The sequence below is a fragment of the Ranitomeya imitator genome, chromosome 5 (genome assembly GCF_032444005.1).
Source record: "Ranitomeya imitator isolate aRanImi1 chromosome 5, aRanImi1.pri, whole genome shotgun sequence".
NCBI classification, from domain to species: Eukaryota; Metazoa; Chordata; class Amphibia; order Anura; family Dendrobatidae; genus Ranitomeya; species Ranitomeya imitator.
The window spans coordinates 560,921,119-560,945,247 of record NC_091286.1 but is presented as its reverse complement, the minus strand read 5'-3'; the positions used below and the strand labels follow the sequence as shown (position 1 = coordinate 560,945,247).

The 24,129-nt window shown below is 45.4% G+C and overlaps 1 protein-coding gene across 1 annotated transcript in view; it reads right to left on the bottom strand.

The window, feature by feature from the left end:
• Positions 1-24,129, bottom strand: part of ACSL3 (acyl-CoA synthetase long chain family member 3) — a 126,686-nt gene that overhangs the window by 37,487 nt on the left and 65,070 nt on the right. Inside the window, exons 4-8 of the mRNA XM_069727669.1 lie at positions 17,411-17,520; positions 13,293-13,422; positions 7,833-7,983; positions 3,535-3,658; positions 1,650-1,721 (exon numbers count right to left, since the gene is read on the bottom strand). Coding sequence (XP_069583770.1) covers positions 1,650-1,721; positions 3,535-3,658; positions 7,833-7,983; positions 13,293-13,422; positions 17,411-17,520 — 587 coding nt within the window. The remainder of the gene's footprint in view (positions 1-1,649; positions 1,722-3,534; positions 3,659-7,832; positions 7,984-13,292; positions 13,423-17,410; positions 17,521-24,129) is intronic.

Here is a 24,129-nt window from a genome sequence, read left to right as displayed (position 1 = left end):
ATGCATCAGGCTTGTTTAGATATTCTTTTGCATACTTCTGACACTGAATTTTATGGTGAGGATACAGGAGAGGTTTTCTTCTGATGACTCTTCCATGAAGGCCATATTTATGCAGGTGTCTCTGAACAGTAGACCAATGTACCACAACTCCAGAGTCTGCCAAATCTTTCTGAAGGTCTTTTGCAAACAAGCGGGGGTACGGCTTTGCCTTTCTAGCAATCCTACAAGCAGCTGTCACTGAAATTTTGCTTGGTCTTCAAGACCTTATCTTGATCTCCACTGTTCCTGTTAACTGCCATTTCTTAATTACATTTCAAACTGAGGAAAAGGCAACTTGAAAACGCTTTTCTATCTTTTTATAGCCTTCTACTGCTTTTTGGACCTCCAACATTTTCATTTTCAGAGTGCTAGGAAGCTGGTTAGAAAAACCCAAGGCTGTTATTTTTGGCACAAGGTTAGAGGCTGGGTTTAATAAAGCTGGGAAATTAGCATCATTTGGCCTTTCTAACAATGATGGTGAACATGCCATAACACTAACAGACTAATTTAGGTCTGAAACCTTGGTCAAAGCTATCTGAGCACAAAGATCTCCAAGGGTACCCAAACTTATGCATTGGGCCGATTTTACTTTTTATAATTTTAAAATGTAAAAAATTATTTTTTTTTACTAAAATACAAAGGAAATGTGTCATCTTTACCTTTAGTCCTTTTAGAGATCATTTCACCTTCAATTTGCTTAACTGTTCACAATAACAGTAACTTTGACCAGGGGTGGCCAGGCTTTTGCATGCCACTGTATATTTTTATTGTTTTATGTTTTTTTCACACAAATATTAACATATAGTAACTTATGCCAGAAAAATGACTATATATCACACTATCACTTACTGACACTTTTTATGCCATATTTGGACATGGCAGAAATTTTGCAGCACGTTTTTCCCTCTTACAAAATATTACTTTTTAGACAAAATTCTGTAACGACTCAGCATGATAAAGATCAGACTGCAGATAGAAAATCCACAGCCTTCCCCACAGTCTACACAAATGTCTCCTGCCACCTAGAAAATGGGTTACTAGCCTTATGATGTACTTGGGGGTGACTTCAGTACAGAGCAGACAATCTGAATATGGTCTCGGCATCGAATAATCAATATTTCCCCTTTTCCTACTTTCCTAAAACTGATAAGATGCATACTCTTGTTCCCATTTAGCAGCTTTTATTATCCTCTCCATATCTTTTCAATTTTCTTTTTTGAAGGGGGATGTAGGAAATCAAAAATAAAAACAGAAAGGATTTTTAAAGGTGCTATAAAAAGCAGACGTTAAACAGAAGAGGGGTTGCATTAGAGTCAGTGTGTCTCCTAACCGGCAGAATTACGGTTAGGGGACATTAGGCTGGAATGTGTGTATTGTGGTAACAGAGAACATCGCATTTGGTGCTCGCTGCCAGGTGATGAGACATCCTCCATGTCCCAATGTGTGACGTCGGAAGGGTCAGAAGACATCTGATGAGTTCGCTCCCGCTCAATCACTCATCTATGCCGCTTGCAGGAATTCAGAGTAAATATTTGTACCTGGACGTCTTCACACAATGTCCTAACGTCAGGGCAGTTTACTTACAAGAACACAGCACTAAAGTCACTTACAGGGACAGCGGCCATTAGCGTCGGCTGCAGCTCAGAGGCATCGCCCTTGCTTCCTTTCTTGATTTTGGTGGACTGTAAGAAGTATAAAGATATTTTTATTTATTTTCAACAATACAAATTCAGTTGTGTACATCAGGCTGATCCTAAGGACAAAGGAAGCCTACACAGAGAACAGTACATGGCCTGCGACGCTCCGACGCGCTCATCATCAACCTCTGGTCTACATTAGCAGCTAATATACACAATCCTCTATCATGAGCATCGGCAGAGCCCTGGATTATTGCACTGGTGCGCCACAGATAAGTACAACGTACGCTGCCAATGGACTAGTGCACACAAATCAGTACAGAGGAAAGCTAAGGTATGGAGCTACAGCAGAGTAAGAGGACAAGACACAAAGGCAGTATACTGCGACACACACATACAATGCAGGTACATACGACTATAGGCACATGCCCAACTTTAGACGCCATTTACAGTGTAGGCATAGAATTAAAAGCGGTGTACAATAGTGGACAGTGCCCTGATAATAGATATATAATCTGAAAGCAGATATTCACGACTTTAACATTGACGGCCTTTCCTTAGGATAGTTCATCAATGTTTGATCACTTGGTGTTGACCAGAACTGATCCGTTACGGAGCTGTACAGCACAGCTCCATCTACTGTATAGTGGCCATGGCCGGGTAATGCACATCTGCCCCATACTGATGGAACAGGGAACAGATGTGCAGGACCCGGCGACAGCAAATATATAGTAAATGGAGCTGTGCAGCTCTGTAACTGGTCAGTTTTGGCCAACAACGGGAACAGCTGGTCAGTAGTGGTGCTGGGTGTCGCACAGTCACTAATCAGACACGGATGACTTCCCAAGGATAGGTCATCAATGTTTAAAGTAGTGGACAACCTCTTTAATACTTACCACCCAGAGTGACACTGTTCCTCCCATGTCTGTTCTGTGTCTCCCAGTGCTCACGAGAAGCTGTTTATGTCATGTGACCGCTGCAGCCAATCAGTGGCCACTGATTTACTGCAGCGGTGATGTGACATTGTTTATTACACAGGACGGACATCAGAAACCAAGAAGCAAGTATTGAGTTGATTTTGTTTTTGCACTGCGGACCTATTAAAGGGTTGCCTGGAAGCGGACAACACCTTTAAACTGCATATAAAGTTACAAAACAATACAGCAGCCTTTTTGAGGACTGAGATGTAACTGAATATAGGAGATGTAACCTGCATTACTGCTATATAGAATATACTTAGACAATAAAGTGCTTAGTGCACAAATTGCCAATTCATGAAAGCCCACCAGCTGAGACAAGGCGTACCTTTCTGTGATGGGACCCTAAACCTAGTATTTATCAAACATGCCTCTCCTGGGCTATAAGCCTACACATTGTAAAGGGCAGGTAGGATCCAGCACCAATTAAAAACAGCCTTAGGCTGAGGAGAGGAGTCCTCAGTCAGGCAAGGAGGCAGCCACTACCTCCAATAGTGGATTCTAAAAAAAAATTACATCTGAACAGAATAAAGCAAGTGTGAACAGAAACACGTTAAAGGGGTCTAAAAAGACAAGTAGGGCACAATGATGCCAATCTGTCCCTTTCCTTACGGCCTGGTAGATCATCCATTACACAGGCCTAGATGTGATAGAAGGCGCAGCTCCAGCTCCTCACAAGGTCCCACAGATTTATACAGGCAGCATGGGACATGGAGGGCTTTCTATAGCTTTCCTAGGATATGTCAGGGGATTACTGGGGCAGCTGGACCCTCAGCGATCAGTCGATTCCTAGGGAAGCTTAAAGTGGTTGTATAGTTTTACATTAATATAGTGATTATAGAACTAAAAATGACTCCCTTCCTCCATCCCCCATTACTCACCTGGTCAGAAAGCGTCTGTGGCGAAGAATAGCCGACACGACATCCACGGGACATACACACCAACTCTGCGCTTAGCTCCAACACGTGGGCCAGAGGTAAGTAGCCAATGTACGTGTCCGTCTCTCTGGAAAAAGAGGACACTGGATGCAATGCACAAGCACAAAGCTCTAATGGAGAACAGTACCATGTAAATCAGGGATCCCCAACTCCAGTCCTCAAGGCTCACCAACAGGTCATGTTTTCAGGATTTCCTTAGTCTTGCCCAGGTAATAATTGCATCACCTGTGCAATGCAAAGGAAATCCTGAAAACATGACCTGTTGGTGGGCCTTGAGGACTGGAGTTGGGGACCCCTGATGTAAATGACGCAAAGCAGGTACTTAAAGGGTGAATACAATCCCACTAGAGATCGTGGACAGTGAAATCCCACAACTTACAGGATGTAAATCCCCCTGACGCCTGCCATGGGCGTTTATGACAACAAAATGGCATTTCATTCGGAGTCACTTAGTCACAGTGTTTCCAAGCTCCGTCCTCACGGCCCCGGCACAACATGTTCTCAGGGTCTCCTTAGTATTGAACAGGTCAGAGAATCTGTAGCAATTTCTGACGCCTTGATAATAACTCCATCACCTGTTCAATACTAAGGAAATCCTGAGCACATGATCTATTGGGGGCCATGAGGACCGGAGTTTGGGAAACCCTGACTTAGATCATCAGGAGAAGAGAGATAAGAGTTACACACCCTGTCGTCAAGAGTTCACTGTTACCTCATTTTAAGCAGTACAGTGATGCAATGGTCCAACACGGTTAATAAAAAATATTTGCAAAAATGATTTTTATTTTTTTTTTGCCAAAAATGCATGCGTTTAAGTTAAAATAAAATCTCCCAGGTGTTTATTGCCTTTTAGTTTTAAGAATCTGCTACAATTTAATTAAAGGGGTTTTCCCACGAACAAAAGTAAAATTTAATCAATAGATCTTGGAATAATAATAAGTTCCATAATTGGATGGGTTTAAATAAAATGTTCCTGAGCTGAGAAAATCTTATAAATGTCCCCTGCTGTGTACTGTGTAATGGCTGTGTCTGATAGTGCAGGACCATGGTCTGATCATACCACAACTCCTGGGCAGGGGAGGAAGCAAAAGAGAGAATACAGACAGGACAGCACGGGATTGCAAATAATTATTTCTTTGAGGTAAAGCATTTTTTTAAAAACAGGCAGTGAAATATTTTACCTCACAAAAAGAATCAGCTGTGCTCCTGTGCTGTCCTGTCTGTATCCTCTCTTTTGCTTCCTCCCCTGCCCAGGAGCTGTGGTATGATCAGACCATGGTCCTGCACTAACAAACAGATAAACGCACACAATGGGAGGGATACCTCATAATCACTCAGCGTAACTACCAGTGTAATAAGTTAGAGGCACTCTCACCTACGTTGTAGGACAATAAGGACCCACCAAGAAATACATACAACCACAGAGATAAAGGTGGAAAAAATGTCCACAATTACAAAAGTAGAAACAACTTTATTAATAAAAACTACATACAAAAGGTATCAGACAGGGACAAGACTGGAACAGGCAGCAAAGTTCATCACCACATAGTTAGCGAGAGCCCACACACTGGGGTAAAGATAGGTCATAAGCGCAAGTGCGCAGCAAAGTCATACAAAGGCATAAAGACATAGTGTAAACATACCCAGTAATATGTAGACCCGGCAAGTGTGGGCTCCCGCCCTCCCCGACGCGCGTTTCGGAAGTACGGGACTTCCTTCCTCAGGGGGCGTGCCATACAGGACGGCAGAGCGGTATAAAAGCACCCGCGACCGGAAGTGATCACGCCTGTGCGACGCCGATGATCCATACCCCCGCCTCCATACACTGACGTCACCGCTGCCGCAGGATCACATGGGGCCCCATGTGATCAAGACAACAAGTGGCGAGCAGCGACGGGCAAGGGGAGGGACCCTCACAGCGCCACAACAAACAGCGGCCATATTAACTCTGGGAAACATGCCAGCACCTTACTGCAAAATGCAGATCGGTGCTGCATAGCCATACAGGGGAACAGGATACATAACAAAAGCTAAACCACATACTATAAAAATACAAAACGACCCCAAACACAAAATCATGTGACGGAGGTGTGAAGCAGATATGACACACACTACATTAACCCAAACAACTATACAGTACGATATATGCATAAGCGCAAATGTATACAATTAATCTATACTGTACATCAATCGGCCAACATGGCTCAATAGAGGATAACATCATAGTTACAAGATGAGTGGTAATGCATAATTATACATCATTATAAATCAATATACATTATAACCGCTCCGTACATAAATAAGACACATAACAACTAAATGCATAAAGCAAGTAGCATATAAATATCCAAGCAGATGCATATACGAAAAATTTGCACGGAATGCACCCCATCTTCATCTTGATAGCTCAACAATCCATCAGAGGCACCACAAATAAAGAACAGAAGATCACTAAAAAATAAGACACAATTAGTAAAACAAACTAAAAACATATAGGTAAATGTACAATGCAACCCGCAATATACATCAACAGGGGGACCCCAGGAAAGGGACAAACGAGAGACACTCATTTAACCCATTGGGATAAACAGTGTTCAGAGCCCAAATCCATCTTGTCTCAAGCTGAGACAGACGTTTAGATAATCCACCACCACGAATGTTTATATTCAAAGACTCAATACCACGTAGCCTCAACAGCGTACCATCGCAATTGTGGAAATCTTTAAAATGACGTGGTATTGTTTTTTGTTGTCGGTCACGCGGACGCCTCCACCTTAAAAACAATACCACGTCATTTTAAAGATTTCCACAATTGCGATGCTTGAGACAAGATGGATTTGGGCTCTGAACACTGTTTATCCCAATGGGTTAAATGAGTGTCTCTCGTTTGTCCCTTTCCTGGGGTCCCCCTGTTGATGTATATTGCGGGTTGCATTGTACATTTACCTATATGTTTTTAGTTTGTTTTACTAATTGTGTCTTATTTTTTAGTGATCTTCTGTTCTTTATTTGTGGTGCCTCTGATGGATTGTTGAGCTATCAAGATGAAGATGGGGTGCATTCCGTGCAAATTTTTCGTATATGCATCTGCTTGGATATTTATATGCTACTTGCTTTATGCATTTAGTTGTTATGCGTCTTATTTATGTACGGAGCGGTTATAATGTATATTGATTTATAATGATGTATAATTATGCATTACCACTCATCTTGTAACTATGATGTTATCCTCTATTGAGCCATGTTGGCCGATTGATGTACAGTATAGATTAATTGTATACATTTGCGCTTATGCATATATCGTACTGTATAGTTGTTTGGGGGTTAATGTAGTGTGTGTCATATCTGCTTCACACCTCCGTCACATGATTTTGTGTTTGGGGTCGTTTTGTATTTTTATAGTATGTGGTTTAGCTTTTGTTATGTATCCTGTTCCCCTGTATGGCGATGCAGCACCGATCTGCATTTTGCAGTAAGGTGCTGGCATGTTTCCCAGAGTTAATATGGCCGCTGTTTGTTGTGGCGCTGTGAGGGTCCCTCCCCTTGCCCGTCGCTGCTCGCCGCTTGTTGTCTTGATCACATGGGGCCCCATGTGATCCTGCGGCAGCGGTGACGTCAGTGTATGGAGGCGGGGGTATGGATCATCGGCGTCGCACAGGCGTGATCACTTCCGGTCGCGGGTGCTTTTATACCGCTCTCCCGTCCTGTATGGCACGCCCCCTGAGGAAGGAAGTCCCGTACTTCCGAAACGCGCGTCGGGGAGGGCGGGAGCCCACACTTGCCGGGTCTACATATTACTGGGTATGTTTACACTATGTCTTTATGCCTTTGTATGACTTTGCTGCGCACTTGCGCTTATGACCTATCTTTACCCCAGTGTGTGGGCTCTCGCTAACTATGTGGTGATGAACTTTGCTGCCTGTTCCAGTCTTGTCCCTGTCTGATACCTTTTGTATGTAGTTTTTATTAATAAAGTTGTTTCTACTTTTGTAATTGTGGACATTTTTTCCACCTTTATCTCTGTGGTTGTATGGTCCTGCACTGTCAGACACAACCATTACACAGTACACAGCAGGGGTACAGTTATAAGATTATCTCCACACAGGAACATTTTATTTAAACACATCCAATTGTGGAAATTATTATTACTCCCAAGATCTATTGATTAAAATTAACTTTCGTTGCTGGGAAAACCCCTTTACCTCCATGGATGTACAAGTGTTCCTATCATCAGAACATACCCCAGATTTGGTATCCGCTGTGCCATCCCAGTTATGCCAGCTATGATGTTACTGTGAGAGATCATCACTCCTTTGGGCAGCCCAGTGGACCCGCTGGTGTACATGATGACTGCGATATCGTACGGTAGTGGCGACGACTGTTGCTTGTTTGCTGTGAAAGAAAAGATGGTGACTCATGTCATGTTTATATTACAAAATCTATAGAAAATAATTTGAGGGTGTAGTTTGGAGCCAAGACAAAAAAATCACAAAAGATTACTCTGAGACCATTGCTCCTTAGGCCACAATGTGACATGATGCAGAAAATATTTAATATAGCCACATCTGAAGGACATCACAGCTTTGTATACAGAGTTTGAGTGAGCATGCATTTGTATGAGGAGTCTGGAATAAAAGATATCCGATGAGCTGAGCGTGCATGTGTATGGGGAAGTCAGGAGAAACAGCTGTCAGCCAACCTGAGCGTGCATGTCTATGAGGAGTCTGGAGTAAAAGATATCCGATGAGCTGAGCATGTATGTGTATGAGGAGTCTGGAGAAACAGCTGTCAGCCAACCTGAGCGTGCATGTGTATGGGGAAGTCAGGAGAAACAGCTGTCAGACAACCTGAGCGTGCATGTGTATGGGGAAGTCAGGAGAAACAGCTGTCAGCCAACCTGAGCGTGCATGTCTATGAGGAGTCTGGAGTAAAAGATATCCGATGAGCTGAGCATGTATGTGTATGAGGAGTCTGGAGAAACAGCTGTCAGCCAACCTGAGCGTGCATGTGTATGGGGAAGTCAGGAGAAACAGCTGTCAGACAACCTGAGCGTGCATGTGTATGGGGAAGTCAGGAGAAACAGCTGTCAGCCAACCTGAGCGTGTATGTGTATGGGGAAGTCAGGAGAAACAGCTGTCAGCCAACCTGAGCGTGCATGTGTATGAGGAGTCTGGAGGAACACCTGTCAGCCAACCTGAGCGTGTATGTGTATGGGGAAGTCAGGAGAAACAGCTGTCAGCCAACCTGAGCTGCATGTCTATGAGGAGTCTGGAGGAACACCTGTCAGCCAACCTGAGTGTGTATGTGTATGGGGAAGTCAGGAGAAACAGCTGTCAGCCAACCTGAGCGTGCATGTCTATGAGGAGTCTGGAGGAACACCTGTCAGCCAACCTGAGCGTGCATGTGTATGGGGAAGTCAGGAGAAACAGCTGTCAGCCAACCTGAGCTGCATGTCTATGAGGAGTCTGGAGGAACACCTGTCAGCCAACCTGAGTGTGTATGTGTATGGGGAAGTCAGGAGAAACAGCTGTGAGCCAACCTGAGCTGCATGTCTATGAGGAGTCTGGAGGAACACCTGTCAGCCAACCTGAGTGTGTATGTGTATGGGGAAGTCAGGAGAAACAGCTGTCAGCCAACCTGAGCGTGCATGTCTATGAGGAGTCTGGAGGAACACCTGTCAGCCAACCTGAGCGTGCATGTGTATGGGGAAGTCAGGAGAAACAGCTGTCAGCCAACCTGAGCGTGCATGTGTATGGGGAATATTATATATACACAAAATTGCTCTTTGAGTATTAATAAATGTCCCTCAAAAATAGGGGACACTGTACCTAAACATAAACTAAATCACTAAGAGTGTGACCACAGACAAATAAATCGGCCGCACCATGGTACAATTAAAATCATTTTTATTATAATAATTAAAACAACATGTATAGAAAAGTAACTCACAAGGGTACTGGTACCACAAGGCAGGGGCAGAGGGACGCCGAGGTTTACCCCTTAGTGACTGACTGACAGGTAACTTACCATCTTATATCATTCGGATGTTTATGCCTTTCTATGGGGGCCCGTGGCTCTCCTGGGATACTGGGAGTATAAGCGTTTAGCTATCCAGTTCTATATATACTTATAACCAGGTCGGCATACGTATTATTGACCAGGATATATATTTAGGCATGTCATCTTTGTGAGATACAGTCTTTACTCATTGTCATAGTCAGCGCAGTATTTGTGGGGTACCTATGGTAGCAAAGTCCCTCCTTTTGTGGTACCAGTACCCTTGTGAGTTACTTTTCTATACATGTTGTTTTAATTATTATAATAAAAATGATTTTAATTGTACCATGGTGCGGCCAATTTATGTGTATGGGGAAGTCAGGAGAAACAGCTGTCAGACAACCTGAGCGTGCATGTGTATGAGGAGTCTGGAGGAACACCTGTCAGCCAACCTGAGCGTGCATGTGTATGAGGAGTCTGGAGGAACACCTGTCAGCCAACCTGAGCGTGCATGTGTATGAGGAGTCTGGAGGAACACCTGTCAGCCAACCTGAGCGTGCATGTGTATGAGGAGTCTGGAGGAACACCTGTCAGCCAACCTGAGCGTGCATGTGTATGGGGAAGTCAGGAGAAACAGCTGTCAGCCAACCTGAGCGTGCATGTGTATGGGGAAGTCAGGAGAAACAGCTGTCAGACAACCTGAACGTGCATGTGTATGAGGAGTCTGGAGGAACACCTGTCAGCCAACCTGAGCGTGCATGTGTATGAGGAGTCTGGAGGAATACCTGTCAGCCAACCTGAGCGTGCATGTGTATGAGGAGTCTGGAGGAACACCTGTCAGCCAACCTGAGTGTGTATGTGTATGGGGAAGTCAGGAGAAACAGCTGTCAGCCAACCTGAGCGTGCATGTGTATGAGGAGTCTGGAGGAACACCTGTCAGCCAACCTGAGCGTGCATGTGTATGAGGAGTCTGGAGGAACACCTGTCAGCCAACCTGAGCGTGCATGTGTATGGGGAAGTCAGGAGAAACAGCTGTCAGCCAACCTGAGCGTGCATGTGTATGGGGAAGTCAGGAGAAACAGCTGTCAGCCAACCTGAGCGTGCATGTGTATGGAGGGTCTGGAGGAAACACCTGTCAGCCAACCTGAGCGTGCATGTATATGGAGGGTCTGGAGGAACACCTGTCAGCCAACCTGAGAATAAATGTGTATGGAGGGTCTGGAGGAACACCTGTAAGCAAAGCTGAGCGTGCATGTGTATGGAGGGTCTGGAGGAACACCAGTCAGCCAACCTGAGCGTGCATGTGTATGAGGAGTCTGGAGGAACACCTGTCAGCCAACCTGAGCGTGCATGTGTATGAGGAGTCTGGAGGAACACCTGTCAGCCAACCTGAGCGTGCATGTGTATGAGGAGTCTGGAGGAACACCTGTCAGCCAACCTGAGCTTGCATGTGTATGAGGAGTCTGGAGGAACACCTGTCAGCCAACCTGAGCGTGCATGTGTATGAGGAGTCTGGAGGAACACCTGTCAGCCAACCTGAGCGTGCATGTGTATGGGGAAGTCAGGAGAAACAGCTGTCAGCCAACCTGAGCGTGCATGTGTATGGGGAAGTCAGGAGAAACAGCTGTCAGACAACCTGAGCGTGCATGTGTATGAGGAGTCTGGAGGAACACCTGTCAGCCAACCTGAGCGTGCATGTGTATGAGGAGTCTGGAGGAATACCTGTCAGCCAACCTGAGCGTGCATGTGTATGGGGAGTCTGGAGGAATACCTGTCAGCCAACCTGAGCGTGCATGTGTATGGGGAAGTCAGGATAAAAAGCTGTCAGCCAACCTGAGCGTGCATGTGTATGGGGAAGTCAGGAGAAAAAGCTGTCAGCCAACCTGAGCGTGCATGTGTATGGAGGGTCTGGAGGAACACCTGTCAGCAAAGCTGAGCGTGAATGTGTATGGAGGGTCTGGAGGAACACCTGTCAGCCAACCTGAGCGTGCATGTGTATGGGGAAGTCAGGAGAAACAGCTGTCAGCCAACCTGAGCGTGCATGTGTATGGGGAAGTCAGGAGAAACAGCTGTCAGCCAACCTGAGCGTGCATGTGTATGGGGAGTCTGGAGGAATACCTGTCAGCCAACCTGAGCGTGCATGTGTATGGGGAAGTCAGGAGAAACAGCTGTCAGCCAACCTGAGCGTGCATGTGTATGGAGGGTTGAGGAAACACCTGTCAGCCAACCTGAGCGTGCATGTATATGGAGGGTCTGGAGGAACACCTGTCAGCCAACCTGAGAATAAATGTGTATGGAGGGTCTGGAGGAACACCTGTAAGCAAAGCTGAGCGTGCATGTGTATGGAGGGTCTGGAGGAACACCTGTCAGCCAACCTGAGCGTGCATGTGTATGGAGGGTCTGGAGGAACACCTGTCAGCCAACCTGAGCGTGCATGTATATGGAGGGTCTGGAGGAACACCTGTCAGCAAAGCTGAGCGTGCATGTGTATGACGATTCTGGATGAACACCTGTCAGCAAAGTTGATGGTACATGTGTATGGGGAACACTGGGGGCTGGCTGTCAGCCGAGCGTACTTGTGTATGAGGGCATTAGTAGGCATTTGCATGCTCTATGCACAGACAAGTCCACATAGGAATACAATATGTACAGATGCAAGAATTTAGATTACCTTTGTAAAACAGTGAGAAAAAAACCCCTTCTAAACTTATTGAAAAGGAGAGACCTCCCGTCAGTGAGCCATAGTAACCTGGGAAGGTGAGATATGGGGGCGGTTTGGTTGGGTCCCCATGATATAGCCTTTTTTCATTATCCTTGGCAGATTTATTACAGCAATTGTCTACACTGTGTACAATTTATACAAATTTTTGCTTCTGATCTAGGAACCAGCCATAAAAACACATGAAGAACTAGAAAAGTACAAAAACTACGGAATGAAACCTCATCTCCAGTATAATAAAGGATGAGAATGATGATCCGTGCAGCCTCCGAGGAGCGAACATGTGCTGGAAGTGTGTCAGGCACCAGTTGGTGCTGGGAACGAAAGCCATGAAGGACTGGATCATGTTTGTATAATCTGTGCCAGATGTTTGGGTCCTGAGACTGCAGCATCTGTTCACATGGAAAGAGAATCCCCCGTCAGCATACATAGCGGGGGATGGGTGGGATGGACCCAGTTAATCATACATTGGAGGATCCTCGATTTCCCGCTGTGTGTGAGGACGCCGAGCATCGGGATGTCCTAAAGCTTCTGAGTCACCATTATGGACATGGATTACACAGAAGGCTGCAGGTTACTGGGACAGAAGAGCAGCACATGCACCAAGATTACAGAACAGCGCGGAGCAGACCAATCTCCACGCAGAAAAGTGCAGGATGACGCATCAGGACAAGGGGTTGGCACTAAGGACTTGTTCACATGGGAAACGGTGCGTCAAGAAAACACGAGAATAAAATGGAAGCAGATCTACGCCTACAGGACAATTGTAGGGTCACAAGCGGTGGACGCTTCACTTGTTGCAATTTCACAGCAGATTTTATCTCTGCAACATAAAAGTGATGACATTTGCTGCCTTTCCGCTATAGAATGAGCATGCTGCGATCAGAAAATCCTGGGCATGCTTGTCGCTGCACGCGGGAAATGGTCTGCAGCATGTAGATAGGATTTGTAATCCGCAGCACATAAGCAATTACGACCCACTCACCCTGCCTGGCCCCCAGAGCCTGCACCGCCGTCATACTGTGTACGGTGATATTGTTGGGGTACTCTGTGGTAGTGCTGCTGCCGTCCACGATGATGATATGCCGCAACAAGGGCACTTGGGGGAGGATGCTCTACAAAACAGAGGTCATTGCATTAGTAATCGGTCAATAACATAGCACCTGGATAACTAAATCTCATAAGCCCGATGCCTAAATGACTTCACTGCCCCAAGAGCTGGTGAAGATCACTTGGTATGCATGCAGCATGTAGGCGCATGTTCACGCTGGCAGCTAAGCAGACAAAACCTAAGATCAAAATAAAATAAGCAAATACCCTGCAGTAAATAAATAGCATGAAAAAAAACATTGGGTACATAGTTAACATAATTTTGATTTAAAAAAACAAACAAACAAAAAAAACCATAAAAGCCATCCCACCATGTCATGGAGACCCTATTTGGAACGGCCCTAACCTCCAGTATTAATACCTTACCATATGTCAAGTGACGTACTGCAAATGTGAATAATGGCAGAGCACCGTAGGGTCTTGTTTCAGATTTTTGCAAATAAGGGTGTGGCGTCCTTTTCCTTTGAGCTGGACAGTAGGTATATATAGCTATCCATTAGTCGGGGCCCCGGTCCTGCTCTGCCTTTATTCACATTTACGTCACTTGACATATGGGAAGATTTTAACACTAAAAGGTTAGGACCATCCCGATTAGGGTCGCCTTCACGTGGTGGGATGGCTTTTAACATCATTTTGATCAAAAGAATGTAACTAAGTACCCTATGTTATTTTCTTGCACTATTGCTATTTATTTATTTTCTCATTTTGTTTTTATCTTAGGTTTTGTTTGGAACTGTAAAAAGCAGCTTTTAATTTGCATAAAAAGGCAGCAAAAATATGCTATAAAAATGGAAGGTGTGAACATAGTCTAAAGGTACCTTCACACTGAACGATATCGCTAGCGATCCGTGACGTTGCAGCGTCCTGGCTAGCGATATCGTTCAGTTTGACAGGCAGCAGCGATCAGGATCCTGCTGGGAGATCGTTGGTCGCTGCAGAAAGTCCAGAACTTTATTTCGTCGCTGGACTCCCTGCAGACATCGCTGAATCGGCGTGTGTCACGCCGATTCAGCGATGTCTTCACTGGTAACCAGGGTAAGCATCGGGTTACTAAGCGCAGGGCCGCGCTTAGTAACCCGATGTTTACCCTGGTTACCAGCGTAAAAGTTAAAAAAACAAACACTACATACTTGCCTACCGCTGTCTGTCCCCGGCGCTGTGCTTCTCTGCACTCCTCCTGCACTGGCTGTGAGCGCCGGCCAGCCGGAAAGCACAGCGGTGACGTCACCGCTGTGCTTTCCGGCTGGCGCTCACAGTCAGTGCAGAGAAGCAGAGCGCCGGGGGACAGACAGCGGAAGGTAAGTATGTAGTGTTTGTTTTTTTAACTTTTACGCTGGTAACCAGGGTAAACATCGGGTTACTAAGCGCGGCCCTGCGCTTAGTAACCCGATGTTTACCCTGGTTACCGGCATCGTTGGTCGCTGGAGAGCGGTATGTGTGACAGTTCTCCAGCGACCAAACAGCGACGCTGCAGCGATCGACATCGTTGTCGGTATCGCTGCAGCGTCGCTCAGTGTGAAGGTACCTTTACTCTTAGGTGTAAGAATACTGGAGTATCTTAGAACTTTTGCATTGTGAGTTTCCTCTGTTATTCCTAATGGGAATGTGTGAAGGGATTGACAGAGACAAGACAGAGATATGTGTTTGCAGGGAATCATTTCCTAACTAAGGTTCTCAGGAAATCTGGAGTTCCTTGGTTATTCCATTAAAAACAAAAAAATGGTGATTACAGAAGGGTCCAAATGCTGGGACTCAAGTGATCTCTAGATAGGGGTCTCGGCAGTGCCATCATGAATGAAGCGGAGGGGTGCATATTCTGTTACCACTCCATTCATCGGCGAAGGGACTGCTGGAAAGTAATTGGACCTCCAGCAAAAAGCAAGTTATTCCCTATTGCATTGATATTTTTGGATCAGCCCCGCCAGCCTGATCAGGGTTTCTCTGGTTATTTTTACAATAGGGAAGCAAACCGATTTCAGCCTGCTGATTCTTTACAAAGCAATACACCCAAGCCAAACCATGCAACTGGGCAAGATTTACAGAATACATAACCTCCCCCAACAAAAGCTTCTTTGATGTCATTAGGGGTTCCCCACCAGTAGAAACATTTTAGAGGCATTAATTAGTTATTCATTTATTGACATATCTATAGGAGGAATAAAAGGGGAACAGCACAATGCAGAGCTCTATGGACAGATTCCCCAGAATCGCTATTCCATGAGAAATGGAGCATTTAGTAAAGCAGGCATGTCAGCAGAGCAGACGGATGAGCTTACTACTCAGAAGAACACTTCAGGCCTTCTAACCTAAAACTTATCTCATTGTTCTTATGCAAGATTCTGTTGTTTGCACTGGTAAGCTGCCAATATATACATACAATACACAAGCAGGAGGCTGAGAATATCCTGGCCACAGCAAAAAGATAAATTTGTATATATGGGCTGCCAGAACTGGCAAACGTTCATCCCCACGGGACATGGATATACAAGGAAGCACCTTCAGGTCTGGGCACTCAGGATACTGAGAACACTTACCGTATGTTTACTCTAATTAAAATGCAGCCATACTGAGCAAATGCTGAATATGGACGATTCAAGCTGGAGACAGAAAATAACGCCACCAATACTAAATAGGAATCAGGCGCTACAATTAACTATTTAGGGAGTCTGAAAAGGGCAATGCAAATTGGACAAAAAGGGGCTAGACAAATTCTGCTATCTACCTATTTATTTGGCTTCCTAAAGTAAACCCCACCTATCATGTCAACCATTCTGGAATACCCCACGTGTCTAATCTAGAGTAAAATACTGTAGAGACACTCATGCCATCTTGGAATAAGCTGAATGGGCGCTGTTCCCACTTACCTTGCCACCTGCATAACATTCAGCCAAGCTAAAGATTAAGTTGGAGGATGAGATGATTGAATTCAATCACTAAAACCCTTTTTTCGGCAAGGGCTAAAGCTGCTGGCAGATTATTCTGGCAGTGGCTCTCTTTTAGAGGACACAGGTAAGCCTGGCTAAGCTGTGCTTTCCTGTCTATGGAGGAGTCAGCCAAATGTTAATTTGGATTGACAGCTATCTAATGTGTATGATCAACTTAATTTGTATTCTAGTCAGCCTTAATGGTGTTACTGTGAAATGTCAGTAAATCACTTAAGGTACCGTCACACATAACGATATCGTTAACGATATCGTTGCTTTTTGTGACGTAGCAACGATATCGTTAACTAAATCGTTATGTGTGACAGCGACCAACGATCAGGCCCCTGCTGGGAGATCGTTGGTCGCTGGGGAAAGTCCAGCACTTTATTTCATCGCTGGATCTCCCGCTGACATCGCTGAATCGGTGTGTGTGACGCCGATTCAGCGAGGTCTTCACTGGTAACCAGGGTAAATATCGGGTTACTAAGTGCAGGGCCGCGCTTAGTAACCCGATGTTTACCCTGGTTACCGTTGTAAATGTAAAAAAACAAACACTACATACTTACATTCCGGTGTCTGGTCATGTCCCTCGCCTTCAGCTTCCCGCACTGACTGGTGAGCGCCGGCCAGCCGTAAAGCACAGCACAGCGGTGACGTCACCGCTGTGCTTTACGGCCGGTGCTCAGTCAGTGCGGGAAGCTGAAGGCGAGGGACATGACCAGACACCGGGAATGTAAGTATGTAGTGTTTGTTTTTTTACATTTACAACGGTAACCAGGGTAAACATCGGGTTACTAAGCGCGGCCCTGCGCTTAGTAACCCGATGTTTACCCTGGTTACCTGGGGACTTCGGCATTGTTGGTCGCTGGAGAGCTGTCTGTGTGACAGCTCTCCAGTGACCAAACAGCGACGCTGTGCAGCGATCGACATTGTTGTCGGTATCGCTGCAGCGTCGCTTAGTGTGACAGTACCTTTACTGGTGGCTGCTAGAAGACTGTATCCTTTTTCCATCTGTGACACTCATGAATAGTCTATCAAGTGTAACATCTGCACTTAGCAAACTCATTACCTTCAATTTGGTCTGCAGGAGTTCCTTGCTGGTAATTATGTGGGTGACTTCAGTTTCATTAAGCCCATGGGCAATCGCAGAACCACCAAGTGTTGAATATAATGTCACAACTGAAAAAAACAAATCAAGACATTGATATTTTCTACAGGCAAGCGCACGCACGTCTCAAACACAGACATCTTGTAGGCCTTGATCACACATGAGATAATATACAAAGTTTTGTTTCGGCTCAATGTTTTTCAGAACAAAAAAATAGTACAAATGTATTATATAACATGTAGCTGGTGGCCAAAAGTGAGTTCACTGTAGAATGAGTTCCATCCAGAAGATCCTCAATAATGGCCCCCAAAGGTCCAAACCCCATTTGAAGCAGACTTTGGAGTCAAATCCCTTGCTTTTAGGTTTAGTATGAGGCCTTTTTGATAGGTCCCATATGGACAAGTATAGGTTTTGTATAAATGGAGGTTTCTTTTTTAGTTTTTGTAGTATAAAATCTTGGGTTTTCCAGGATAATTTTGTAGTCCCATGCTCAGGATAACCTAGAATTAAGAGCGGTAATACTTACCTTTACCCATTCCCGCCGCTCACACTCCGCTGCTTCCCAGGTCATCTGGCGGTCTCTGACATATTTATGAGTTGACATACTGTGCCTTTCTTTTGGGATTAGTGTTAGGTGAATGTAGCGCTTTGGGCAACTTTGTATATATGATAAAAGTGTTAGTTTAATGAGCTGATATTTATCTGAGAAGAGGAAAATAAAAAAAAATAGAAATCCCAATACATGTACAGTTGTCTAGAAAAGCTCATAATTTTTTATTTCCGATGCGGTCAAATCCATTAGAAAGTGTTCTATTTTAACCTTTTCTTGTAAAACCTTGGGAATGGGGCGTCAGGCCATGGACTGAGCACTGTGCTGGAACATATTTAAGCTAATGCGGACCAGCTGCTTGAATTTCCAAGCATGGAGGAAAAGCTGAAGGCTTTTTATGCGTCCTCTCACCAATTGAATGCAGAATTGTTCTTTCTCCCCCACGGAGAGGAAGACACAAGGGGACAGCAGCTGCACTTCTGCCTGGGAGCTACAGATTGGTGTGGGAGAGAACAAAATAGCAGAAGTACACACAGTCCTTTCCTGGTTTTACATTACCGGAAGTAAGACACCATCTTCCCTCAGCTATAGGTTGTCAATGGAAGAAATGCCCCATCTGGGGCTAGGACGATGGCCGCGGTCTGTATATGTAAGGCTGAATTCACATCTGCATCTAGGAGTAGAAAACCAAGAGTAAAGCCCCACCGACTTGTAATGTGGTTCTTGAGGTTCTGCATTCAGCTCCCTTTCTATTTTCTTCATTAAATCCAACATACATTGCAGGATTTACCAATGTATATGTGAAGAGAACCTACTTAGGACAACTCTGCTGATGGCCAAACAATGGTTCAGCTGATAGCCATCTGGCCCAATCCCTCCATACACAGGTGAGCGCTCCTCCTCTGCCGACTGCTGGTTTGTTCTCTATGTGAGAGCCGCGGTCAGATTCGTTTGATGGCAACTTATCTCACCAAAGATTGGCAGTCAGAAATCAGACATGTCAGATCCTTATCTCCCCCGACATCATATGTTGGGGAGAATCGGGGGCTCTATACACACTACACTCTTGTCCAACCTTACCAATATCAGGGGGTTCGTCTGCACTCTAATTCATATTTTTTCCTTGAGTCGTCTTACTTTTGGCCATTCAACTGCGGCAAAAAACTGGCACAAGTCAATTATTAACTTGGTGCAAATCATTTGTCTTCTAAGCCACATGAGCATTTGTCCCAAAAGTGTGGCAATTGTGGCGCGCAAGGTTATTCTTTTAGATCCTAATGTAATGAAACTTGTCTAAAAAGCTTTGCGGTGGCACAATAGCCAAAGTATAGCAAGAAAAAAAAACAAACACAGGAGCCACCACCTTGGAAAGTGGTCCAAATAATTTCGACAGGGCTTAGGACAATCTCATAGAACAGTTCTGAGCAGCCTGGCATTCAGAAATTATGGCCACAATGGTTTTACTTCATTGATCGCTGTTCAATCCTTACAATCATCACTTGGTAATAGCTAATTGCTAATTGCAATTTTTAAAGGGAATCTGTCACCATGAAAATACCGTCCAATCTGCAGGCACCATGTTATAGAGCCGAAGGAGCAGAGTAGGTTGATATATAGCTTTATGAGAAAAGATTCTGTATAACCTGTACTTTAATTCATTAAACTTCTGCTCTTTTGGGGATTTTGGTCCAGTGGGCGGTCCTATCAGTGACTGATAGCTTCCATTGCATAAGTGTGCATATAGAGGTAGCTGTCAGTCACTGATAGGGCCGCCCTGTGGACCAAAACTCCCAGAAAGAGCAGAGGATTAAATGAATAAAACACATGTTACACTGAATCTTTTCTCACAAAACTACATATCAATCTTCTCAGCTCCTCCTGCTCTATAACATGATACCAGCATTTTGGAGGCCATTTTCATGGTGATAGGTTCCCTTTAAATGTATATGGTTCTTTGGGTGAAAGTTAGTGTGGGTCCCAAACCACAAGGAAATGTATTACCGATGGGCCATGAATTCATATCAGAAGCTGGATGCATTATCAGATGCATTATCTGTCAGTAGAATCAACCCTCCTACGCAATCTATATGGGCATGTAGGTCAAAGGAAGCTGAATAAAATGATTCCTTGATATCCGTGAACCGATGTCTTATTCCCAAGGAATCCACATTTTCAATAATATGTAAACGAACTGTTAAGAACTATGGGCCGGACATAGATCTCCCTAAGAATCTGCCTCCAGAGCTTATTTTAAATTAAAAACAGCATTATCAGAGTGAGACAAGTAGATCAGGAAAACAGACTGTCAGTCATTCCATGTCTCACACTGGTAACTCCTCCTGTCATTTACAATAAGCACTGTAGGCTGGTTTGCTCTGGGATCTATGTCTGGCCCATAGATTTTAACACCTCATTCATATATTAAGAAAACCGTGGATATATCTGGAATAAGACATCGGATCACAGATGGCAATGTATCATTTCATTCAGCTTCCTATGACCTACATGCCCATATAGATGGCTTAGGAGGGTTGGTTCTACTGACAGATGCCCTATGAGGGCACATTATGGAGACTTGTTAGAGTACTTTTTTTTGTTTTTTTGCAGTGGCGTTGTGGTGGCATTTTTTTCCCCTTTAAGTATAAAATAATGAGTCGCCTTAAGAACAGTCAGGTCGCTTCCTTTAACGGCTTCCCGGCTTTTATAACATTGAAGGGGTTAAAAAAAGAAGCTGAAAAAACTGAACAAATGTTACGGCAAGTTGTTTTACATTGCAGTGCTTATGTTCATTCTTCTTTTTAGCATTTCATTAGCGCTTTTTCAGGCACATTACGGACTGTACTCTCTCAAAAAAGACGTAGTGTGCGCACACCCTAAGCTGGATAGTAAATCAGAGCATGAAATGATCGGCCATGGGAAAATGGATGACGGATGACCCCACGGCCTCCTTCTTTCAATGTTCCATGAGGTCTGATTAATAAAAACCTTTCAACGTTGGGAGATGTGCCATCATTTCATCAGAAGACATGAAAAACATAAATTATTTCAAACGTATGAGTGGATGATGCTTCCAGTTTTTGTTTTGTTTTTTTTAGAATTTTGTTTGACCCAAGATGACTGAAGTGGCTGCGACTAGGACGGCTTGTACACCGATCTGAGAACTTGCAAACATGACACGGTGAATGCGAAGGAAGTGTTTTAACAGAGAACCCTGAAGAAGAAGAGCACATACTGAGCAGGTCTTCTATTCTAGGGTATTAGCGTGCATCTAACATTTTCTGTACATGTTCACAGATGCAAACGTATCAGTACAATCCAAACGCATCAATTACTCCTACAGCCATTACAGGATGACTTGTAACACATGGGTCAAAGACGAAGTCACACGTATGGAGCTTTCCCTGCCTCTTCCTTCTAAATGAGTGGGACCAGTGAGTGGCCGGGACGGTTCCCACAAGATGTCTTCACTCACTGCAGTGACCCGTGTTACATAAACAATGAATGGCAGGGAAAGCCTGCATCTATGGCTGAGTGACTGCGCCCTGTGCGTGTCCTGCACCCTTCACACTCCGGACTCCCGCAAGTCTAGATGCAGAGTTCATGGACATACATGGCTTACCCAAAATATATACCATCAGTGTCGGACTGGAGCACCAGAGAATATCATTCTTGGGGCGCACTATATAGTTACATAGAAATACAAGACCACCAATTGTGCGATATTACATAAGGTAGTACACGTCTTAATGATAAAGAAGGGGTTGGCGCCCACATTTTGGTTCAAACTCCATGAAAAATGTCTCCTGGTGTTTATTAACCACTAGGCCAATGTGTTCTAGCACTACTGTAGAGAGGGGATTTTATGACATCTCGTCTATAATCCATGGCGGTAGTAGTAAACGCAGCAATATCTGCACAATGTCTGTGTGGATATTTCCGCTGTTAATTTGCCGTTTGATTTCAGCAGCAAATACATTATGTGAATGCCCCCTCTTCTAGTGGTGAGGGTCCTAGATCACTTATGTATGACATTGGAGTAATATCGAAAGAGTTTCCCTCACATCCCCCCATACACTTTTTACAGAAATCTCTCTGCCACCTATAAGGCAATAATGTTTTATGAAGGGCCTCATTTTGTTAGTAGCAGGGAAAGAAAAGTTTTAGTCAAGGGTGATAAAGGGGGAGAGGGGCTCAATCAGGGTGGTTCAGGGGGAGATGGCGCAGTCAGTCAGAGATGATACAGGGGGAGGTGGCTCAGTCAGTCAGGGACGATTCAGGGGGGTGGCGCAGTCAGGGTGATACAGAGGGAGGTGGCACAGTCAGGGTGATACAGGGGGAGATGGCGCAGTCAGTCAGAGATGATACAGGGGGAGGTGGCTCAGTCAGTCAGGGACGATTCAGGGGGGTGGCGCAGTCAGGGTGATACAGAGGGAGGTGGCACAGTCAGGGTGGTTCAGGGGGGTGGCGCAGTCAGGGTGATACAGAGGGAGGTGACACAGTCAGTCAGAGATGATACAGGGGGAGGTGGCATAGTCAGGCTGATACAGAGGGAGGTGGCACAGTCAGGGTGATACAGGGGGAGATGGCGCAGTCAGTCAGAGATGATACAGGGGGAGGTGACCCAGTCAGTCAGGGACGATACAGGGGGAGGTGGCGCAGTCAGGGTGATACAGAGGGAGGTGGCGCAGTCAATCAGAGACGATACAGGGGGATGGCGCAGTCAGGGTGATACAGGGGGAGGTGGCACAGTCGGTGATACAAGGGGAGGTGGCACAGTCAGGGTGATACAAGAGGAGGGGACACAGTCAGTAAGGGGTGATACCGGGGGAGGGGACACAGTCAGTCAGGGGTGATATCGGGGGAGGTGGTGCAGTCGGAGGTAATATGTGGCAAAGAGGCTCAATCAGGATAATACAGGGGGAGGTGGCGCAGTCAGTGGTGATACACGAGGAGGGGGTGCAGTCAGGGGTAATAGAGGGGGAGAGGGGCTCAGTCAGGGCGAGGGGGATCAGCAGGGGCGATACGGGGAGGGGGTGCAGTCAGGGGTCATATAGCGGGAGGGGGTGCAGTCAGGGGTAATACACGGGCTCAGTCAGGGTGATTCCAGGGTGAGGGGATTCAGCAGGGGTGATACGGGGGTAGAGTGGCTCATTCAGGGTGATTCCGGGATGAGGGGATTCAGCAGGGGGAGAGGGGGTGCAGTCAGGGGTCATATAGTGGGAGAGGGCTTAGTCAGGGGTGATAGTGGGGAGGGGGTGCAGTCAGGGGTCATATAGTGGGAGAGGGCTCACTCAGGGGTGATAGTGGTCACGATTCCCCTGACCGCTGTCACCAATGGGTCAGGATTCACACCGTGACCGTCACCCCTACGTCACGGATTGAGGTGACTTTAGGCCAACAGACGGCTATCACATGTACAGGGGGCTTATCTTAGTTATCCCTCCACTCCACAATGTGATGAAAAACCACACACAAGGCTATTGACCTCTTAGCTTACAGCAGGGGCTTATTCTAGGTATCCCACTGCTTTTCTATATACCACGAACTGCAGGGATTTATGTATATCCCACTTACAGTACCACTTAACACTTGCAGCTCTCTGGCGCTCCCTTGCTCTCAGGTCAGATTAGGTACTGCACCCTGGGTAAGTAGTCGCCAGAAAGGCTGCCTGCTATGTACTGGCTATTGGGCACGCTGCAGCGACGCGATAACTACTCCCACTCAGGCAGGAACAATAATTAGCAACGCCGCAGTCGCTTCAGCATAACCCCAAAAGTCAGCACACTCTCGCTGCCACCAGCTTCGATTAAACGGGTCCGAAGCTAACCCAACACAGTAGCGTATTTCCCTTCAGAAGACAGGGTAAGTTTAGAGCAGGATGAACGAACTAATATTAAATATTATATCCCATAAAAATAATTAGGCAGTGCTTTATCAAAAATAAATAATAATAATAATAATAGTGGGGAGTGGGTGCAGTCAGGGGAGATATAGAGGGAGGGGGTGCAGTCAGTCAGGAGTGAGAGAAGAGATGAGGTAAGGAGGCCCTCATTTATCCCTAAGCAAATTAGCCCCTCCTTCTCTATCACCCCAGTTTAAAGGCCCCCATTTACACTCATTTTTTGGCTGG